Genomic DNA, 19,825 nt, shown 5'->3' on the forward strand with positions numbered 1-19,825 from the left:
TCTCCTATTTTAAATGTACTGCAAAAATAAACAATTGATGTGTGTTTACCTATTCCACTCCACTCAGGTTTCTATAGACTTTTGTCATATTCCCCAAAGCCATTTCTTCTCCAAACTGAAGAGCCCCAGCCTCTCTCTATATAGCAGTGATTTTCGACCCTTTTTCATCTCTTTGCACACTTACAAAGCGCAAAAATGCACACCACAGATTTTTAAGGATTTATCATTTAACAAATGAGTATTAAGATTGTGTTTAAAGTTCAATAATTAAAATTTTAAATGCTGTGTTATCTTTATAGCCACAAATAACATGCATTAAAAAACAACAATTTTAAAGAGAATCCACCCACCCGCCACCCTCTTATCTTAAAAAAAAAAATATATATATATATATATCAGTGAGAAATCTGTGCTTGGTGATGTTTCACGATGTCCCTTGTCTGAGGGCGGATGGTTGACAAGCGTACCCTCAAGTCCTCCAGTGTTTGAAACTGTGACCTGTTCTTCCACTTCTTCCTTTCTCGAAAAGCCTTATCTATATGAGGCTAGTTTCTCTGCTATGAGCAGAGCTTCCTTGGTTAAATCCATGTTGACTCTATCCTGTTTATCCATATATGTCTATGTGTTCACTAATTTTGTTCTTTATAATAGTTTTTCAACCATTTTGCTTGGCACTGACATCAGACTTACCAGTCTATAGTTTCCTGGATAACCCCTGGAATCCTTTTTAAAAATAGGCATTAGGTTGACACCCTCAAATCTTCAGGTACCATAGACAACTTTAAGTGATAGGTTACATATTACTAAGCATAAATCTGCAGTTTCATTTTTTAGTTCTTTCATTACTCTGTAGGAGTCATGAGGGATGTTATTCCTGGACTATTTTGCTTTGGCATGCTTGTTCTGTTCTTTGGAAAACAGGAGGTGCTTTCTCTGAGACAGATTCTACTAGTATTTCAACCTCAAATTCCAGCTCTGATTAGAGGACTTTATTAGTAGACTTCCAGTTGAGAGCTAGCTTTATTTACTGGCTCCATATTGTTCACTATCTGTCTCTGGGCTCTGTGTTGTGTGTTGTGTGCTAGCAGTTTGTGAATTTCTAATTTACAGCTATTCTATTTTTCCAGAATTCTTCCACATACTGGGAAGGTAAAGCAGATATGGAAACCCTCCAGAGGCTTTATGGAATTTCATTTCCTGACCCAAAAATGCTAAAAGAATGGGAGAAATTTCAGGAGGAGGCCAAAAACAGAGATCACCGGAAAATTGGAAGGGTGAGTTGAAGCAGCAATGTTCTTTGGTTTCTCTAATATAGTGTGACCCTAACAGGTCCATATGACTGCACTGGGCTTCCCAGGTAGCACTGTGGAGGCTTACCTGGAGTGACCATAGTTAAAATTCAAACTTCAATGAACATGGGGATGCTAGATGTTTTGATTAATGGTCTTGCTTGTTTTTTAGTTCAATATCTTTTATTGGTTTCTCAACAACCAGTGTAAAAGGGATCAACTAAGTGGGAGCCAGAATTTGGTGCAAAAAAACAAACAAGCACATCTGATAATACAGTAGGGAAGAATCTCACACAGATTACTTTGTTCACTGTGAAACCACCTAAATCACTTCAAAGTTCAAGATAAAAAAGGCAACAAGTACAGTTAGAGGAAGATGCAGCTGCTAAATTTTTCTTTTAAATCTTTATTTATACAAGAGAGGATTACAGTGAACAATAAACATTTGTAACATTTTCCAACATTTTCTTTTGTTATAACATCCCCTAATTACTTCAGTCTGCTACTCAGATCCCTTCCCTACTCCTATACCCCCCCCTCCCTTCCCCGGCCCTCCCTTGTGGACGCTACCCATTCAAAATCTGGCTGCGGGCTGTCGGTGTTAAGGTATCCCAAAAGGGAGACCAGCACTGAAACAAGCGGTCTCCCTTCTGTGAGGCCAGGTTTTCCACATCCTTAGGGATGTCATCCGAGACCGCCACATCTGTAGTGCGGGCTGGTCCGCTAGTAACCAAACGGATAGTACAGTCTTTTTCCCCATTATTGATGCTCGGCGAAGAAACGCAAGCATCCCCCTGTTTCGCCAACCCACCACTCGATAGTCATCAAACAGAAGTGTGGGGTGGGACGCCATCAATCCCCCAGAGCTTAGATACAAAGGCACACATATCTTTTCCACAGATTGCAGATTCAATTTACGTGAAGCTGATCTATAGTATAATAAGACTGTATGCCACCAGAAAATGGCACTAAGTTCTCCAGAACTCTTCCCACCACCCAGAATCTGTTGCAGAGCTGTAGAGATTAGAATGTCATGCAATCTTCCTTTAGGCAATAATCACAATATTGTGAGTGTGGAACGAAAGACTATTATTGGCAGACCAGGAAAGAGTTGCCCAATCATTGTCCAGATGTCTTGCTAAAATGTATGATCCCTAGAGCAATCAAAGAGCATGTGAAGCAGTGTGCCAGCAAACTGCTATCAACTGTAAGCCAGCCCTCTGCATTTTAATGTGTCTAAGGATCTATGAATCAATAAGAAAAGATTGCATGAAGCTTCCAGATAAAGTTGGGCTTTTCGCGGAGGTCCAAAAGTGTGCCCAGACTGCATCCTTTGCTGGAGAGCTGTGTCTCATCTATCCACTGATATTGAATACCTAGAGGGTTGGAATGTGTTGCATCATCTTTGTTACAAGATACTGAGATATCTATGGCCAAAAGCCTTGCTTTTAGTGACAACCTTGACCAGTGAGGGACTATCATGGATCGAGGCTCCAACATATACTGAAGAATGTATGTAATGATGCAGCCAAAGCCGCTGACAATAACTTTTAAATGGGGAGCAAGAAGGTAGCCTGGAGGTTAGGGAAGGAAAGCAAACCAGATTCCCCTATCTGACCATATTTCCAGTGGATTGGTTTCCCATTATCTTTGGATTGTACCATAATGGAGCTGACAAACTCTTAAACCATGGAAACTTTTGCAGACTATTGATCACTTTCAGTGCTGTGGTGGTAATTTTCAAAACATAGTGGTCCAAAGGAAGTTTTGACAAACACATGACCCAAGGGTGTTTTAGTGTAATGGGTTGTATGGAGACAGCTTTAGACAGAAACCAGGGCGATATTTTATCTGTAGTTGCATCGTCAGCCGTTGCAAGCCGTATCGTAGTGAAAGACAAGGTGGTAGGAGTAAAAATTGGGAAAGCTGACACCACGTTCATGAACTCTTATCAGCTTCTTTTTGCTATTTTTAGTGGTTTGTCAGCCCACAAAAAATGAAGGAGGGTGCTCTCAAATTTGCCATAGAAACTAGTTTGATTATAGAAAAGGAGACATCCACAGGTTATTTATATCCTGAGTGACCAGCACCATTTTGATGGGGTCTAACTATTTTGATGCAAAACTAACTAATCCATGCAGGCTTGGGTTGAAATAGACTTTGGCCATGTGTCTCCATTTGATCTCTTCAATGTAAGCTGGATTTCCAAATATTTTATACCATCAGCTGCCCACTTAGTCAAACTGGCCAAAATCTGATGCTTTATACCACTTGTTAAGAGGCTTAAGGTCAGATTTAGACCAGTTGATCTTGTAGCCCAAAAACTCCACATATTCGGAGATCAACAGGTTCAGAGCTAGAAGAGAGAATGATGGCTGCGATAAAAATAGAAGTGTGCTATCAGCGTAAGCAGTCAACTTACAGTCTATACCTGCATAGCAGGCACCTTCTATTCCCGGTGCCTGCTAGATAGCTAACAATAATGGCTCCAAAGTGAGATTAAACAAAGGGGTGACAATGGGCAGCCTCGTCACGTTCCACGATGCAATGAGAAAGCCTTGGAACACAAGCTATTTATCACAGTATAGGATGACAGTTCTTGTAGAGCACTGAGACAAATTGAACCAAAGTTGTTCCACATCCAAACCAATGTAGTACTTTAAATAAATATTGCCATTCTAGGCGGTTGAAGACTTTTTCAGCATCGATTTGATAAAGTTGCTTGAGGAGTGACTTGTTGTGCCACTACTAACAAGTTTTGAAAGAGTCTGGCATGGTCAGAAATGTAGCATCCTTTAACTAATCCCACCTGATTTGGATGGACGAGAATGCCCATCACAGATCTGTCAGCAAGAATCTTGGCAAAAATGTTGTACTTTGCATTCAAGAGTGATACAGGATGGTAATTAGCAATTGAAGAGGCATCCCAGCCAGGTTTTTCCAAAATGGTGATTAGTGCTCCATTAAAATGGCCCTAGTCGAGAAGCCTGGGACTGAGCAACTGCATAAGAGATCTGTAAAATTTAACAGGCAGATCATCGGATCCAGGTGCTTTCCTGACAGATGGACTTTTAATGCCTGACATGGCCTCTGGGATGGTAATAGGAGCAGGTAGTCCTTATCTTTGTGCCTCAGAGTAGAGCATTGTAGCTTCTCTAGAAAAGCTGTGCACTGAGCGGACATGTCAGAATATTCCAAAGAGTACAAATGCGAATAAAACTGAACAAATTGATCTGCTATAGCAGAATCAGTTGTATAAATTGCACCCTGGGCATCTTTAACACCAACAGTGCACCGTCAAATGTGTTTGGCCTTCACGCATTTTGCCAAAGTCTGCCAGTTTTAATGGCTGAAGTATAATAGTGGGCAATCTGAAGGAAAACCTATTGTCCAGCTTGCTTACTAAGGAGATAATTGTTTTCATATTTAGCCTGTTAGAGCTTATGAAAAACACTAGGATTGGCATGGGACATGTAGGCTGTCTCAGGGTGACAGCACGCTCATTCTTCCTGTCTCGTCTGCTCGCAACCTTGGAGTCATCTTCGACTCCTCCCTCTCCTTCTCTGCCCATATTCAACAGATTGCTAAAACCTGTCGTTTCTTCCTTTATAACATCGCCAGAATTCGCCCTTTCCTTTCTGAATACACTATCAGAACCCTCATCCACACTCTCATCACCTCTCGCTTAGACTACTGCAACTTGCTTCTCACAGGTCTTCCGCTCAGCCATATCTCGCCTCTTCAGTCTGTTCAAAACTCTGCCACACGACTAATATTTCACCAAAGTCGTTATGCCCATATCAGCCCTCTCCTGAAATCACTTCACTGGCTCCCTACCCGTTTCCATATCAATTCAAGCTCCTCTTATTGACCTATAAGTGCATTCACTCTGCAGCCCCTCACTACCTCTCCACCCTCATCTCTCCCTATACTCCTTCCCTAGAACTCCGTTCACTAGGCAAATCTCTCCTAGTTGCACCCTTCTCCTCCATCGCTAACTCCAGACTCCGCTCCTTCTATCTCGCCGCACCTTATGCCTGGAATAGGCTTCCTGAGCCATTACGTCTAGCTTCATCCCTGGCTGCCTTCAAATCCGGGCTAAAGGCCTACCTGTTTGATGCTGCTTTCGACTCCTGACTTGTCACTTTTATCTTATCCTTGTGTCCTTCTGTCTGTCCTTCCCTTATCCTTATTGATCCTGTCTGTTTGTCCTGATTTAGATTGTAAGCTCTTTTGAGCAGGGACTGTCTTTCTTCTTGTTCAGTTGTAAAGCGCTGTGTACGACTAGTAGCGCTATAGAAGTGATTTATAGTAGTAGTATAGTAGTTTCTATTTTCTTTTCTATGTCGGTGCACATTTTAACGCGGGCTGATTTTGTTAATGTTACATCCTATATAATAATTCTCACCTCCAATGTTCTGTGCCTGGGACTGTAGCTCCCTAGGCTGGAGGTGGTCTGCTAGGCAGACACGCACTGACGTTATGACAGCTGATTCACTCCTCCCCCTGCCTCAGAATCATCTGTCACCCCCTGCGCTATGGCCCCCTCGACCCCCCCCCCTCCGCGAACCTGTGGCCCCCCCCCCCCCCGGACCGCCGAAAACCGCCCCCCGCCGCCTTTGTGTACTACCTATGCTGACAGGGGACCGAAACCCCCGACAGCCGAAGTGTTGTTGTGCCCTTCGCGTTCCTTCCTCATCTTCTCTGGAAGTTCCTCTGCGTGCGTCTGATTGCGTGTGTCTGACGTCAGATGCACGCACGCAGAGGAACTTACAGAGAAGATGAGGAAGGAACGCGAAGGGCACAACAACACTTCGGCTGTCGGGGGTTTCGGTCCCCTGTCAGCATAGGTAGTACACAACGGCGGCGGGGGGCGGTTTTCGGCGGTCCGGGGGGGGGGCGACAGGTTCTCCGAAGGGGGGGGGAGGGGGCCGTAGCGCGGGGGGGGGGGGGGGAGGAATTGCCTGTCTAGGGCCCGTTTCCTTGCCTTCAGAAACGGGCCTTTTTTACTAGTAATTTATAATTTCTCCTCTGATGTTGACCTTTATAGGCTTCCCAAATGGTGGCTGGAGATAAATCACAGTTAAATGCTTCAGTTTTACAATATAATCCTGTCCATCAGCAGATCACTGTTGAGTCTTCTCCACTACGGTGAATGACCTCCAGTCTGCCACCTAGAAATGAATATGCCTGCTGCCTCATGGTTAAATAACATGCTTCAGAAACCATAAACACTATTCCCTTGGAGAGCTGAATATAGTCAATCCTGATATGTCAAGTGTGGAAATAAGTAAAAAAATGTCCTTTGCATCCAATTTCAAAATCCATCAAACGTCAACCAGCCCAGGTTGGGCACAAAAAGTTGAAGGTCTGCATTTTGACTGTTGGATCTAGGGCAGTGATTTTCTTCTCATGGCACAAACAAGTTACAAACAATGTCGAGGCACACCACTGGAATCTAACTCATACCCACCCGTCCCCACTAAAACCTGTTCCATCCCCACCTATACCTGTAACCTTCAGAAATAGTTATTTACTTTAAATATGCTATTGAAGTACACTAGAGCAGCAGTGTACCTTCTGCTGGGAAACTGGAACAAGATTGACTGTTACAGATTCCTACACTGCACATGCCTGCAGAATGTTTTACTTCAATTGCAGGTGCCAAACATGACTCTCACCTGTTACAAAATATGGAACTACAAAAAACATGCAGACAAAAACTGAGATACAGGACGCTGCATGTCATGCAACACCAGAGAAATAGACAGAAATGCATGTCCTGCTGTACAGTGCAAAATTAAATCTGACAGATATAAATTCTCAACACTGACATATTTCAATCTGTAAACTGAAAATAAAATCATTTTTCCTTTGTAGTCTGGTGATTTTATTAGAATCATCTTGTTCTCAATCTTTGGTTCCTCTTTCCTCTGTGCACTTAACTCTGTTTCCATTTGCAATTTCTTTTCTCACCTCCTTTCCTATGCCTGTTTTGGTACTGATCTTTCATGTTAATCTTTCTTCAATTTCTCTGCCTCCTTCTCAAATCTATCTTGTCTTCCCTCTTCTTTTCCATTGATGTGCAGCCGGTTTCCCCTTTTCTCTTCCCTGTATGTTCAGCCTGACTCCCCTCTTCTCTTCCATATTTACTATCCATCTTCCCACTATGTCCCTGTCCTGCCCCCCCCCCCCCCCCCCATTTCAGCATCTCACTTCCCTTATTTATTTATTAGGATTTATTTACTGCCTTTTTTAAGGAATTCACTTAAGGCAGTGTACGGTAAGAATAAATCAAACATAAGCAATGGACAATTACAGCAGTAAAAATATTCAAATAGCAATACAAAGTATGGCATAGTATACTATTTACAATGTAAACACATTACATGATAAACATTTTAAACATTGCCTAACATCTCCATTCTGTATCCCTACCCCCCTTGTTCAGCATCACCCCTCTGTGTCCCAATCCCCCCATATCCAATACCACACTTTTCCCTGACCATAGGCTCCCCCAAGTCTAGTATTTCACTTTTTTGTCCCTCCCCCCCAGTTCCGCATTGGTCCTCTGTATCCCTACCCTCACTCTATCCAGCATTTACCTTCTGTTCATGTCCCTATTCTCTTCTGTGTCCCTAATCATCCCCATGTCCAGCTTCTTCTTTCTCTCCACCCTCCCTGCCCAACATGGCCCAGCATCTTTCCCATTCTTCCCACATGGTCCACTATCTCTTTGTCTTCTCTCCATCCTTTAATCTGTGTCCAGCATCTCTCCCTATCCTTCCCTCCATCTCACCACAGGACAGTATATCTCTCTCTCACATTCCCTCTCCAAATACCCAGTGCAACGTGTGTTTCTATCCCTGTGAGTCCAATATCCCCCCTCCTTCCTTCCATCTCCCACATTTCTCCCCACTATGACATCTCATCTCATCTTTCCCCCCCTCTCTATTTGGATCCCTCTGGGTAGTTTGGCATCTCCCCTCTCTGCCCAGTCGCCCCCAGGTAGTTTATCACAACCCCTGTGGTAGGTAGGTTGACGTCTCCCCTCCTCAGTCCTCTCCTCCCCCCTCCCACAGGCAAAAGAAAATCTGGAATTTTCTTTTGCCCCCTGCCCCCCCCCCCCAACAGCTCTCCTGCCCTCACCCTGCGAATGTTGCAGCTGTACCCCTGCCCAGCCCTGTGGCACTTCAAACTTGTCTCCTTGCTCTCTCCTCTCCGAGAGTGAGTCAGCAGCTCTCCTGACACGCTCCCCCCCCCCCAGCTGTGGGCCCAATGCTTCTCCCGCTTCCTCCCATGCCTATGCAAACAGGAAATTACATCAGCAGAGGGGTCTGGATATGCAGAGGAAAGATTCCAGGGCCAGCTGCAGACAGAGTGTGTTGATCGCTGCTGCAGCAAGGGACATGTTTGAAGTGCCATAAGCATGGGAAGAAGCAGGAGAGGTATTTGGACCCATGGGAGGGGAGGGGAAGCAGACTCGCACTCGGGGAGGAGGGAGAGAGAATTGCAGCATGAGAGGAGGAAAGAAAAAAAGACACTGCTGCAAACAACAACAACAAAATATCAGGCAGTGTCATGGGGATTCCTGAACTCCTGTGGCCTACCTGGGGAGCAACTGCACAACACCAGTTGAAAAACACTAGTCTAGGGGCACGTTCATGTCATCACTCAGTATTAAAGGCATATTTGAGTACTGCAACAAATATTCTGAGAGGAGTTGGAAGATTTTTGGCTCATCTGTGACTGAAGCATACATATTGCAAAGTTTAACTCTATCTTGCCCTAGAAGTACAGCACATATTAGCCACCCGCCAGCAAGATCATTCTGCTGACCAAGTATAGTGGTATTTAATGTAGACCTGATTAGTATAATCACTCCATTTTTCTTCTGAACGGCTGGGGAATAAGACCCTATTCCCTTCCATATCTTCCATAAATTTTGCAGATTCTAGATCACATAGGTGAGCCTTCTATAGGAAAACTGAGTCTGCATGCTGTTTTTTTGTTGTTGTTTTCCTTTTTTCTTTTTCTTTTTAAATCTTGCAAAAGTTTTGCCCATTTGATAGAGTGATAGATATCATGACAGTTTAAGGATAAAATGCAAAAAACCATAAGAAGTACATTGAAAAAATTAAATACTTGAAAGGCATTAATATAGAAACAAATATTTCCAGAGAAGGGAAAATGGTAAAACTAGAGGACATCAATTGAGATTGAGGGGTGGTATGTTTTGGAGTAATGTCAGGAAATTCTTTTTCATGGAGAGGGTGGGTGATGCCTGCAGTGCCCTCCCGAGTGAGGTGGTGAAGAAAAAAAACTGTGACGGAATTCAAAAAGGCATGAGGTGAACACAGAGGATCTCAAATTAGAAAACAAATGGTATAAAAAACAAAACTTAAATGGTTGTATATGTATTTGTATGTCGAGTGGCGCTTTGATGGTGATTCTGGATGTGAAGAACTAAGCCTGGTGCTGGTAAGCTTGTAAGGTCTGGGTCCTGTATATGGCAAACTGGTTTAAGATGGGTTGGAGGGGGCTTTGTTGGAAACTCCAGTAATTTGGAATGTGAGGACAGGGCCAGGCAGACTTTTACGGTGTGTTTTCTGCAGATGATGACATGGATTTGGATAGGTTGGCGTGGGCTTCAGTGGCAACTTAAATAGTTGGAACCTAAGGACATGTCCTAGAAATGCCAGAGAGAAGCATTGATCAAGTATTTTATAATCACATTCATTGTTGGTATAAACATGATTTAATGGTATGACTGTTGGCAGACTGGGTGGACCATTCAGGTCTTTATCTGTCGTCATTTAGTATTTTACTATGAAATCAACGCTCGATCGACACCGGTAATTGGGAAACAAAATGGGAGCTGGGCAGACTTTTACGGTCTATTCCCTGATTGTGAGTGAATAGATATGGATGGGCTGGAGTGTAAATTTTAAGGGGCTTCAACGTTAGGTCCAGAACTTAGTACAAGAACAGTGCTGGGTAGACTTCTACAGTCTGTGCCCAGAGAAAGGCAAGGACAAATCAAACTTCAGGTAGACATATAAAGTATCACATACCATGTAAATGAGTTGGGCAGACTGGATGGACTGTATAGGTCTTTATCTGCAGTCATTTACTATGTTACTATGATACAGCCAGCAGCAATCTTTGTACCATTGTGATCTAATTTGAACCAATGAGACACCTCAATACTGGTTCCTAATAAAGGCATAAGTAAGCAATAAATGCAAATCAGAACAAACGAAAGAAAAACAGAAACGAGCACTAAAAACATTGCACTCAACACCACTACAACAATATAAGCAGAGGGAGCTTGGTATATGTAAACCATGTGGTTCCGTAGCCAGCTCTCCTCCTTAAAAGTGGAAACAATCAAAGCATAAGGAACTCCTTCAAAGGAAAAGTCCTATAATTTTGCACTAGACTGTATTGAGATGTACAAGATAATTCAAAATCTGAGTAATTGTTGAGCTTTAATAACTGAAAAGCTATGGACACCAAGCAAGCAAATAACTATTTTCTCCTGACCTCTCAAAAAGACAAACCTGATCTCTTAGTGAAAGAACTGATTGTTTGTTGTCATTCTGAATTATAGCTGGCCTTTGACTTGTACACATGGCTGCAGGATTGTTTGGAAAATTGAAAGGTATTCCTCTCAGAGTTCTGTTTGATTCATGGTTTTAGAGCTAGAGAGTAAACAATGTACATACATGCCAAGAAAAGTAGATTCTTTGCAAACTGATATTTCTTCTTAGTGTACCACAGTGGCGTAGCCACAGGTGGGCCTGGGTGGGCCAGGGCCCACTCAATTAGGGCTCAGGCCCACTCAACAGTAGCACACTTTTAGCGGTAGCTGGTGGGGATCCCAAGCTCCATCAGCTGAAGACTTCCCCCTGATGGTAACGAAAATGCTACTTTCCACGATACCAGCACCTGCACATGCTTAGTTTTCAGCGCATGCGTTCTGCAGACTGCCAAGGTGGAAAGAAGCATTTTCCTGCCAGCTGAGATTTTTTTTTTTGCTGGTGGTTGGGTGGGGAGGAGAACACTTGGTGCATACCCACTTCTTGCCTAGGCCCACCCAAAATCTGTTTTCTGGCTACGCCCCTGGTGTACCAAATAAGAAATGCCTAAAGATAGTCATGTAAATCAACTGTTAAGACCTCTTAGATATGAGATCTTTGGGTAATTCTTAAAATTGACTAAGAATTGTCAATCTGCAAAGAATCCAGCTTCCTTCAGGACCAAGAAAACTACTTTCACTCTGCACTACAAAGTATAGGTAAATGTATTGATTTTTCCACAGGACCAGGAGCTGTATTTTTTCCATGAGCTCAGCCCTGGAAGCTGCTTTTTCTTTCCTAAAGGAGCTTACATCTATAACCAACTCATCGAATTCATCCGGGTAAATAGTACTAATTTTATTCATGCATTTTTAGGTTATGCAAATTCATAAGGTGCGGGAATCTCAGGTTTATTAGAAATAACTTAGACCAATTTTTTTTTAGTAGTAAAATAATTTTATCATGGGGTGTCTGTGTGAAAAGTCCTAAAAGGTGCCTGTTTTATAAAGACCTATTAAATAGACTGGTTACAGTGAGTCCCATTGTGCATTAATTTTCACTTGCTCCTAAGTAAGTGTAAAATTGTACTGTGGACGTATTTTACATAACGCACACTTTTATTACAACTCCAGCTTCAGGGAATTCCTAAGTGTGGGCCACCTAAATATAGACATCTTTTTGTGCATTTGAGAAGAGTGAGTGGCGGATAGGAAACACTCTCACTGGTGCAGTTCAACCCCTTTTTGGCAGATGGCGCTAGTCTGCAGAGGTTGAGGTTGACGCAGTTCAGCCTCCTTGCAATGGGTGTTGCTAGGTTGCTGAGGCAGAGGGGCGGGGCTCAGGCCAGGGGGAAGTTAAAAGCCCTGAGTCTGAACAGACCAGGAAGGCCCTGCTACAGAGGTTTCCGGGAGAGGAAAGGACTCCACTTGAAGCTAAGCTGCAGTGCCCTAGGAGAGGGTCAGTGAAGCAGTGTGGCTCAAGCTTAACCCTCCAGAGTGTATGTGGGGAGACTACCAAGGTAGGGGAGAACCTTGAATTCTATGCAGAAAGAACTTGTTTTCATGCATGTCCAGAAGGAACCCAGGAAGTGGTTAATAGACGCTGTGTTAGGATAGGCTGGGAACCAGCCCTAGAGAGAGAGTGCTGACAGTAATATCTGAGGAACCATAGAGAAAACAGACTATAATTGTGCTGAACTAAAACCTGTGAAGTAACAGGGGTGCACATGTTGAGTGAAATAATAAAATGTTTTCCCTTTTTCTTGAAAACCCTATGTGTCTAACTGAGTTTGTGCCCAATCCTAGCCACACCCTTGGCCACATTACCACAGTGCATCTACATTTTACATGCATATACCTATGCACTAGTTTATAAGAACCCTTTTCTGCAAAGCCTGTGGTGGTGGTGGTAACAATCACTCACCCCAGCATACCTTCGTCCAATTTCCGAGGCTTCCTCCTTTTCCAGTCCAGTCAGCTGCTACTTTCTGTTTTGGCTGAGGAGTTGCAGTTCTTTTTCTTCTGTTGCATGACAACCACAGTAGCTGTGGCTTCTCTTCCTTTTGCTATGTGACTGCAGCTTTCTTCATCTGTCAGACAATGGTGGTGGCAAAGCTGGCACTGCTTCGTGCTGTGTGATGGTAGCTGGTGACTCCTGTTTTGGCTTTGGAGAAATATTGAATGTGGCAGGCAGCTAGGTACCATTGCTGACTCTTTTAAAAAAAATTTTTTAAGCATTTACAATTGTAATTAAATTGTAAGTTCTTTGAAACAAGTCTTACAGGATGTGTAGTTCTGTGTTATTTTGCTATGTGTTGCTATTTTGTAAAACTGCAGCCTACTTATTGCTTTGCCTGATCTTATTATGTGGGCTTTTGCTAATATTTTCTTCCAGAGTGAATACAGAAATCGAGGTTTCCAGGAGGTTATCACTCCAAACATTTACAACAGCAAACTGTGGCAGACCTCTGGCCACTGGCAGCACTACAGTGAAAACATGTTTTCCTTTGAGGTGGAGAAGGAAATCTTTGCTCTGAAACCCATGAACTGTCCAGGACACTGGTATGTGTAGTAATTCCAAATCTGAAGTACAGTAATAGCTAACTGTTGGATTGAATAAGCTGTAAGTGGCAGTTTTTATTTTTCTTGTGAAGTCCTGTGAGTATTTCGCAATACCCCTCTGAGTAAGATGTTCTGAGTTATATGGAAAGACAGATGGTTACCTTGTGGCACTTGCCCTAAAGATTCTAATGAAACAATCAATTGAGATGCAAAGCTTATCTTCTTTTTTCTTTATAGCCTAATGGTTCCTCCATTTCTTTGTCGTCTTCCAAGTCAGTCAAATAAAAACCTGGGATTCTCTCACCATAACTTTCTATTTGCAACTACCCAGGAGTTTGCTTCTGTATTTTGATGTTTTCTGAGTCTAGGTGTGGTGAGATACAGAAATGGGTAGGCGGTTGTTTTTGAGTTTGGGTAGGGCATGAGATCAGAAGTAAGGAGGAAGATAGTGGGATATTTTCTATATAATCACTCCCGCCTCCCCTATAGATTTAAATTAAATTAAATCAACAATAAACGTGATATTATATACTTGATTGTGTACTTTCGTTGGTGTTTCTGGGACATAGACCATGGGGGTCCACCCAGCTCTGCCTTTATGTTCCAACTACCGGAGTTACCGTCAAATCTCACTCCAGCCCATCCGAATCCGCCCTGTTATCCGTGGGACACAGACCACAAAAGTCAGCCTGGCACTGTTTTTGCATTCCAAACAACTGGAGTTTCCGTCAAAGCTCTCTCTAGCCCATTCTAAACTGGATCGCTATATGTGGGACTCGGACCATACAAGTTCAGCTCGCATTCGTTTTCATTTGGGATTCAAAGGGGCCTTCAACACCTGAAAGAAATAAACTTTACAACTTTTCCACTTTGATCGATCACTAAGCAGGCTGTAGATCAAGTGGTTTACAGTAAAAATTTAAAATTCAAAAAATTTGAAGGCGACACAGACATTTACACAAGGAGGCCTAGATTGCATATTTACATAAGGTCATCATTCTGGTAGTAAAACCGGGGTATTAAAGCTGTAAAACCCCTAAGATACAGTAAGTAAGACTGAGAACAGGCAAAAGATGTTAGTTGAGTTAAATCAGGCAACTCCTTTACAAAAGGAAAATGAAGTTAGCAGTAGCACTTTTAAAATAAGACTCTTTTACACCATCATCTCACTTAGGAATTATTTTGGGGGTGGCGGTAAGCAGCCCAGTTTACTCTGTCAAGATCTGTTATTGTTGAGTTTTCACTCTGTTGTAGTGCGGAGGGACATAATACTCTTAGGTGAGGCCGGATAAGGGGGAGTCTAGTTTTTGTAATAGAGTGAGTCTGGCAGTAGGGAAGAGGGCCTTACGGTACTTTCTGGGTATGAAGCCTAGAGCTCACAATTACGATATGGTTGAGTATTGTTTACCTAAAATTGTAACACTTTATAATATAGGGGGTGGTACCAACAGGGCCTCCATGAGCGGATAGGCTCGAAGGCTGAGTGTGCTGGTTCTGGGCCTTGTACTGGTTGATCGGGAGCCCGGACTCTCAAGCAGGCAGTGAGAGCAAAGGGACTCTGGAGGTAAAAAAAAAAAGGTGCCGGTACACTGTACTGGTGTGTACCGGCACAAAAAAAGCACTGCACGTAGTACATATGAACTGACATATTGTATCAGAGCAAAGGTTCATGAGGGTCAAGTAAGCAGGGTGTCACAGATACGAGCATCCTCCATCAGGTGTGTCCCGACTGAAAAAAGGTTGAGAACCACTGATCTAAAGAAATAATATCATACTTCTTATATAAGAATAACTTCTGTCTTGTCTGAGTAGCCCTTGATATGTTGGGAAATAAATTCTCACACCCAAGAAACTAACATCTCTAAAACAAGGAAATATCTTGAGAATCCAGGACTTGGCAGGCTCCTACAATACTGGGCATAGTACATTTAGGACCCCTGACAAAGGCATATGCTGAAACACAGCTGTGTCAGTTCATATCAGTTACCTAGTTCCAGTAGTATGGCTGCTGTTGACATCTTTATCCCTTTCTGGCCATCTCTTCCTTTTCTTCTCCTCTTTAACACACACATTATCAGAGGTGTACTCAAGTACTTTTCCATCTGTGAGATTTTGAGTAATATGGTAGCATCCAAACTATCATTACAAACTTCAGATATTCCTTCCAAAATGCCTCTCTGATTCTGCCCCGATTTTCCATTAGGGAGATTGAAGGCGTCTGTAATGAAGATAAACAATTTTAGAGGAATCCTTGATTCTTTCCATACCATCATAACATGTCACTGGGGGATACTAATAGATATTTAGGAAAATTTAGAAATCTTGATTTACTTTATGGAATTGTTAAAGGATATGCCCCCTACTTGGTTTAATTTGTAAGCTGCTGCTATTAAGAATCTTAATTTTGCCTGTTCTTGAGAATAACTAGTGATAATTACATGCTTCTATAAATTTCTAAGATCTTGTGTATGCTAATCATTGTATTTCTTGGATCAGCCTTATGTTTGATCACCGGCCAAGATCCTGGCGTGAGTTGCCTCTGCGACTAGCTGATTTTGGGGTACTGCATCGGAACGAGCTGTCGGGTGCTCTCACAGGACTCACCAGGGTTCGGCGATTCCAGCAGGATGATGCTCACATATTCTGTACTATGGAACAGGTAGGGCCTTCAGGTAAAAAAAAACATTCTATCAGTTGCTCAACATACAAAAGATACAAGAGAAATAATGCATTTTTTGTGCATTTTATATCTAGATAGAAGGGGAGATAAAAAGCTGCTTGAATTTCTTACGTGCAGTTTATGACGTTTTTGGATTTTCCTTCAAACTGAATCTCTCTACCCGCCCTGAGAAATTTCTGGGAGATGTTGAAGTGTGGAATGAAGCAGAAAAGGTAAGTGGGTGACCTAACAGTGTTTTCCAAGTCTGTTCTCGAGTACCCCCTTGCCAGTCAGATTTTCAGGATATCCACAATGAATATGCATGAGATTGATTTGCATACAAGGGTGACAGGGTATGCCAATCAATCTCATGCATACTCATTGTGGATATCCTGAAAACTTGACTGGCAAGGAGGTACTTCAGGACTAGTATTTCTGGCCTGTCTGTATTGGCCTCCCTCAGAAGATCTGAAGCAAAAAAGATGTGGAACAGTCACCCCAATGCTGCCTAAGACTGAGCTGAACCCTGACAAGATAGCTGGTTTCAACAATGGTGCAATCTTCATATCAAAGGTAGCCCAGAATGATTGGGGCTAGAAAAATCCCAAGCACCGGGATGTCCAGGTACCTAAAATTTGAGGCTTGGTAGTTGATAGAGATGCTGGAACCCAGGCTGAGAATTACGGAGGCTGCTTAGACCTGAGGGAGTTGTGAGGGTGTCAGCAGCAGGTTCTGGCATGAGGAAATCATGGAGCCCAGGGTACAAAGCTGCAATGGACTGCAAGGAAGAAGAGCATTGTTCTAGGCTGGGAGAATACCTGGAGGAGAAGGAAGGGAGAGCTATGAAAAGCACAAAGAAAAATAATGAAACAAAAAATCAACACTAAAAGACAAGAACAAAGGGGAAAATGTGTGGGAAAATGTGATCTTTTTCCTGTTTAAGGAAAGGCAGATTAGAAATATGAGCGAAGGAGTAGCGTAATGGTTAGAACTTCAGGCTGAGAAACAGGGGAGTCTGCTTCAAATTCCACTGCAGATCCTTATGATCTTGGGCAAGTCACTTAACCCTCCATTGCCTCAAGTACAAACTTAGATTGTGAGCCCTCGGACAGAAAAAAATTCCCACCGTACCCGAATGTATACCATTTTGATAGCTTACAGGTGGTAGATGAGAAATTAAATTAGCATTCAGCTGTTGTACATTTATTCTGAGTACAGTAGTACTCTGTGATAACATTGTCAGCCTAAGAGTTATCCAAATGTTTTTGTTATATACGTATTAGCCCACAGAAGCCTTCTTATTTGAAGGAGGTCTGGTTTCAAACTTGGGCACGACAGCATCACATCCTGTAACTAAAATTTTTATCAGTTTACAGTTTTTTAAAACAATCTTTATTTTATTTTTGCTGTATGTCCAGTATTAAAATTGTATACCTCAAAGGAGAAAGAAAAAGCAATTACAGCATAAATGTTATAATAATTGTTATACTGTTAACAAAATTGTATGTATGTTCATAAAGGCAGTTAGTAAATCCCAATAAATAAAAAATAAATGTAAGTATATATCAAACTAAAAGTTGTCTTCCCAATGCAATTGATAAAAATATATATATTTTTAACTGTAATCTCTTCTCTCTTTCAGCAACTTGAAAACAGCCTTAATGAATTTGGTGAGAAGTGGGAGTTAAACCCTGGTGATGGTGCTTTTTATGGACCCAAGGTTAGTAAATTTATATTAAGAGTCTGTGGCGGTCACAGGCCTTCCTGCCCTTAGTCTAATGTCTATGTTACACTTTTTAATATATTTATAAATGATTTAGAGATGGGAGTAACTAGTGAGGTAATTAAATTTGCTGATGACACAAAGTTATTCAAAGTTGTTAAATCGCGACAGGATTGTGAAAAATTACAAGAGGACCTTACGAGACTGGGAGACTGGGCGGCTAAATGGCAGATGACGTTTAATGTGAGCAAGTGCAAGGTGAAGCATGTGGGAAAAAAGAACCCGAATTATAGCTACGTCATGCAAGGTTCCACGTTAGGAGTTACGGACCAAGAAAGGGATCTGGGTGTCGTCGTCGATAATACACTGAAACCTTCTGCTCAGTGTGCTGCTGCGGCTAGGAAAGCGAATAGAATGTTGGGTATTATTAGGAAAGGTATGGAAAACAGGTGTGAGGATGTTATAATGCCGTTGTATCGCTCCATGGTGCGACCGCACCTTGAGTATTGTGTTCAATTCTGGTCGCCGCATCTCAAGAAAGATATAGTAGAATTGGAAAAGGTGCAGCGAAGGGCGACTAAAATGATAGCGGGGATGGGACGACTTCCCTATGAAGAAAGATTAAGGAGGTTAGGGCTATTCAGCTTGGAGAAGAGACGGCTGAGGGGAGACATGATAGAGGTATATAAAATAATGAGTGGAGTGGAACAGGTGGATGTGAAGCATTTGTTCACGCTTTCCAAAAATACTAGGACTAGGGGGCATGCGATGAAACTACAGTGTAGTAAATTTAAAACAAATCGGAGAAAATGTTTCTTCACCCAACGTATAATTAAACTCTGGAATTCGTTGCCGGAGAAAGTGGTGAAGGCGGTTAGCTTAGCAGAGTTTAAAAAGGGGTTGGACGGTTTCCTAAAGGACAAGTCCATAAACCGCTAGCCTGGATTGGCCGCTGTTGTGGACAGGATGCTGGGCTCGATGGACCCTTGGTCTTTTCCCAGTATGGCATTACTTATGTACTTATGTACTTGTAAACAGAAATCATTAGGTGGTAATGAACTTTTAGATTAAATACGTCTCCCACCTTTTTTATGTGTTAAGTTTTTTTTTTTTGTCAGTGGCATGATTTATACAGAAGTCAAAGCTCTCCTTTTTAATCCCTAGTCCAGCACAAGCAATACAAGCATCCATGTTAAAGGGGACAGTTTCAAAGTATCTGCTTCGAGACATAGGGCCCTTTTTAAGCTGTGCTATAGGTGCGCTAGCATTTTTAGCACACACTAAACATTAGCACGTGCTAAACACTAAAGACACTGATAGGACTATATGGGTGTCTCTAGCATTTAGCACACACTAATTTTAGGCACATGCTAAAAATGCTAGTGCGTCTTAATAAACAAAGCCTGTAGAGTGCACCTAATTTTAAACACCCAGATTTAAATCAAAAGTACCCCTGTTTCTCCAGCATTTCAAGTTTTAGTGCATGAAGATAAGACAGACGGACTGACCTTTAGTGATAGGCATGCTCACTGTTGTGATGTGCACTTAAGCGCAGGATGGGAAGAGAGAATTATAAGTTGTATTAGTCTGTTTTGCCTTTCATTTGGATTTAAATATTAAAATGATTTCTTCATTGTTGGAGCCCATTTGCAGGGCGATTGTCCAAAGTTATTACATGGGTGGAAAGATTTGTAAAAATTGCCTATCCTATTTGGAGAGGGTAATCTCTATCTGGTCACATGGTTTTTAGTATCACTTTTGTGCTGATGACTCCCAGGTGTACTTCTCCACACCAGAAATTTCAGCAGGAATCCAGGCCAAAGTATCAGCCTGCCTGCCTGACATTGCTGCCTGGATGTCTCACCGCCATCTGAAACTAAACATGACCAAGACTGAGCTTCTTATCTTTCCCCCTAAACCAACCTCTCCTCTTCCCCCATTCTCTGTCTCTGTGGATAACACTCTCATCCTCCCTGTCTCATCAACTCGTAACTTTGGGGTCATCTTCGACT

At 42.3% G+C, this 19,825-nt stretch overlaps 1 protein-coding gene across 2 annotated transcripts in view; it reads left to right on the forward strand.

Annotated features, from left to right (window-relative positions):
- The window catches only part of TARS1 (threonyl-tRNA synthetase 1), a 110,663-nt gene that overhangs the window by 48,795 nt on the left and 42,043 nt on the right, over window positions 1–19,825 (forward strand). For both annotated transcript variants that reach the window (XM_030193010.1, XM_030193009.1), the window contains exons 9-14: window positions 1,128–1,274; window positions 11,614–11,712; window positions 13,265–13,431; window positions 15,928–16,090; window positions 16,186–16,323; window positions 17,733–17,810. In XM_030193010.1, the coding sequence (XP_030048870.1) occupies window positions 1,128–1,274; window positions 11,614–11,712; window positions 13,265–13,431; window positions 15,928–16,090; window positions 16,186–16,323; window positions 17,733–17,810 (792 nt within the window). The remainder of the gene's footprint in view (window positions 1–1,127; window positions 1,275–11,613; window positions 11,713–13,264; window positions 13,432–15,927; window positions 16,091–16,185; window positions 16,324–17,732; window positions 17,811–19,825) is intronic.

Source organism: Microcaecilia unicolor, chromosome 2 (genome assembly GCF_901765095.1).
Source record: "Microcaecilia unicolor chromosome 2, aMicUni1.1, whole genome shotgun sequence".
Lineage (NCBI taxonomy): Eukaryota > Metazoa > Chordata > Amphibia > Gymnophiona > Siphonopidae > Microcaecilia > Microcaecilia unicolor.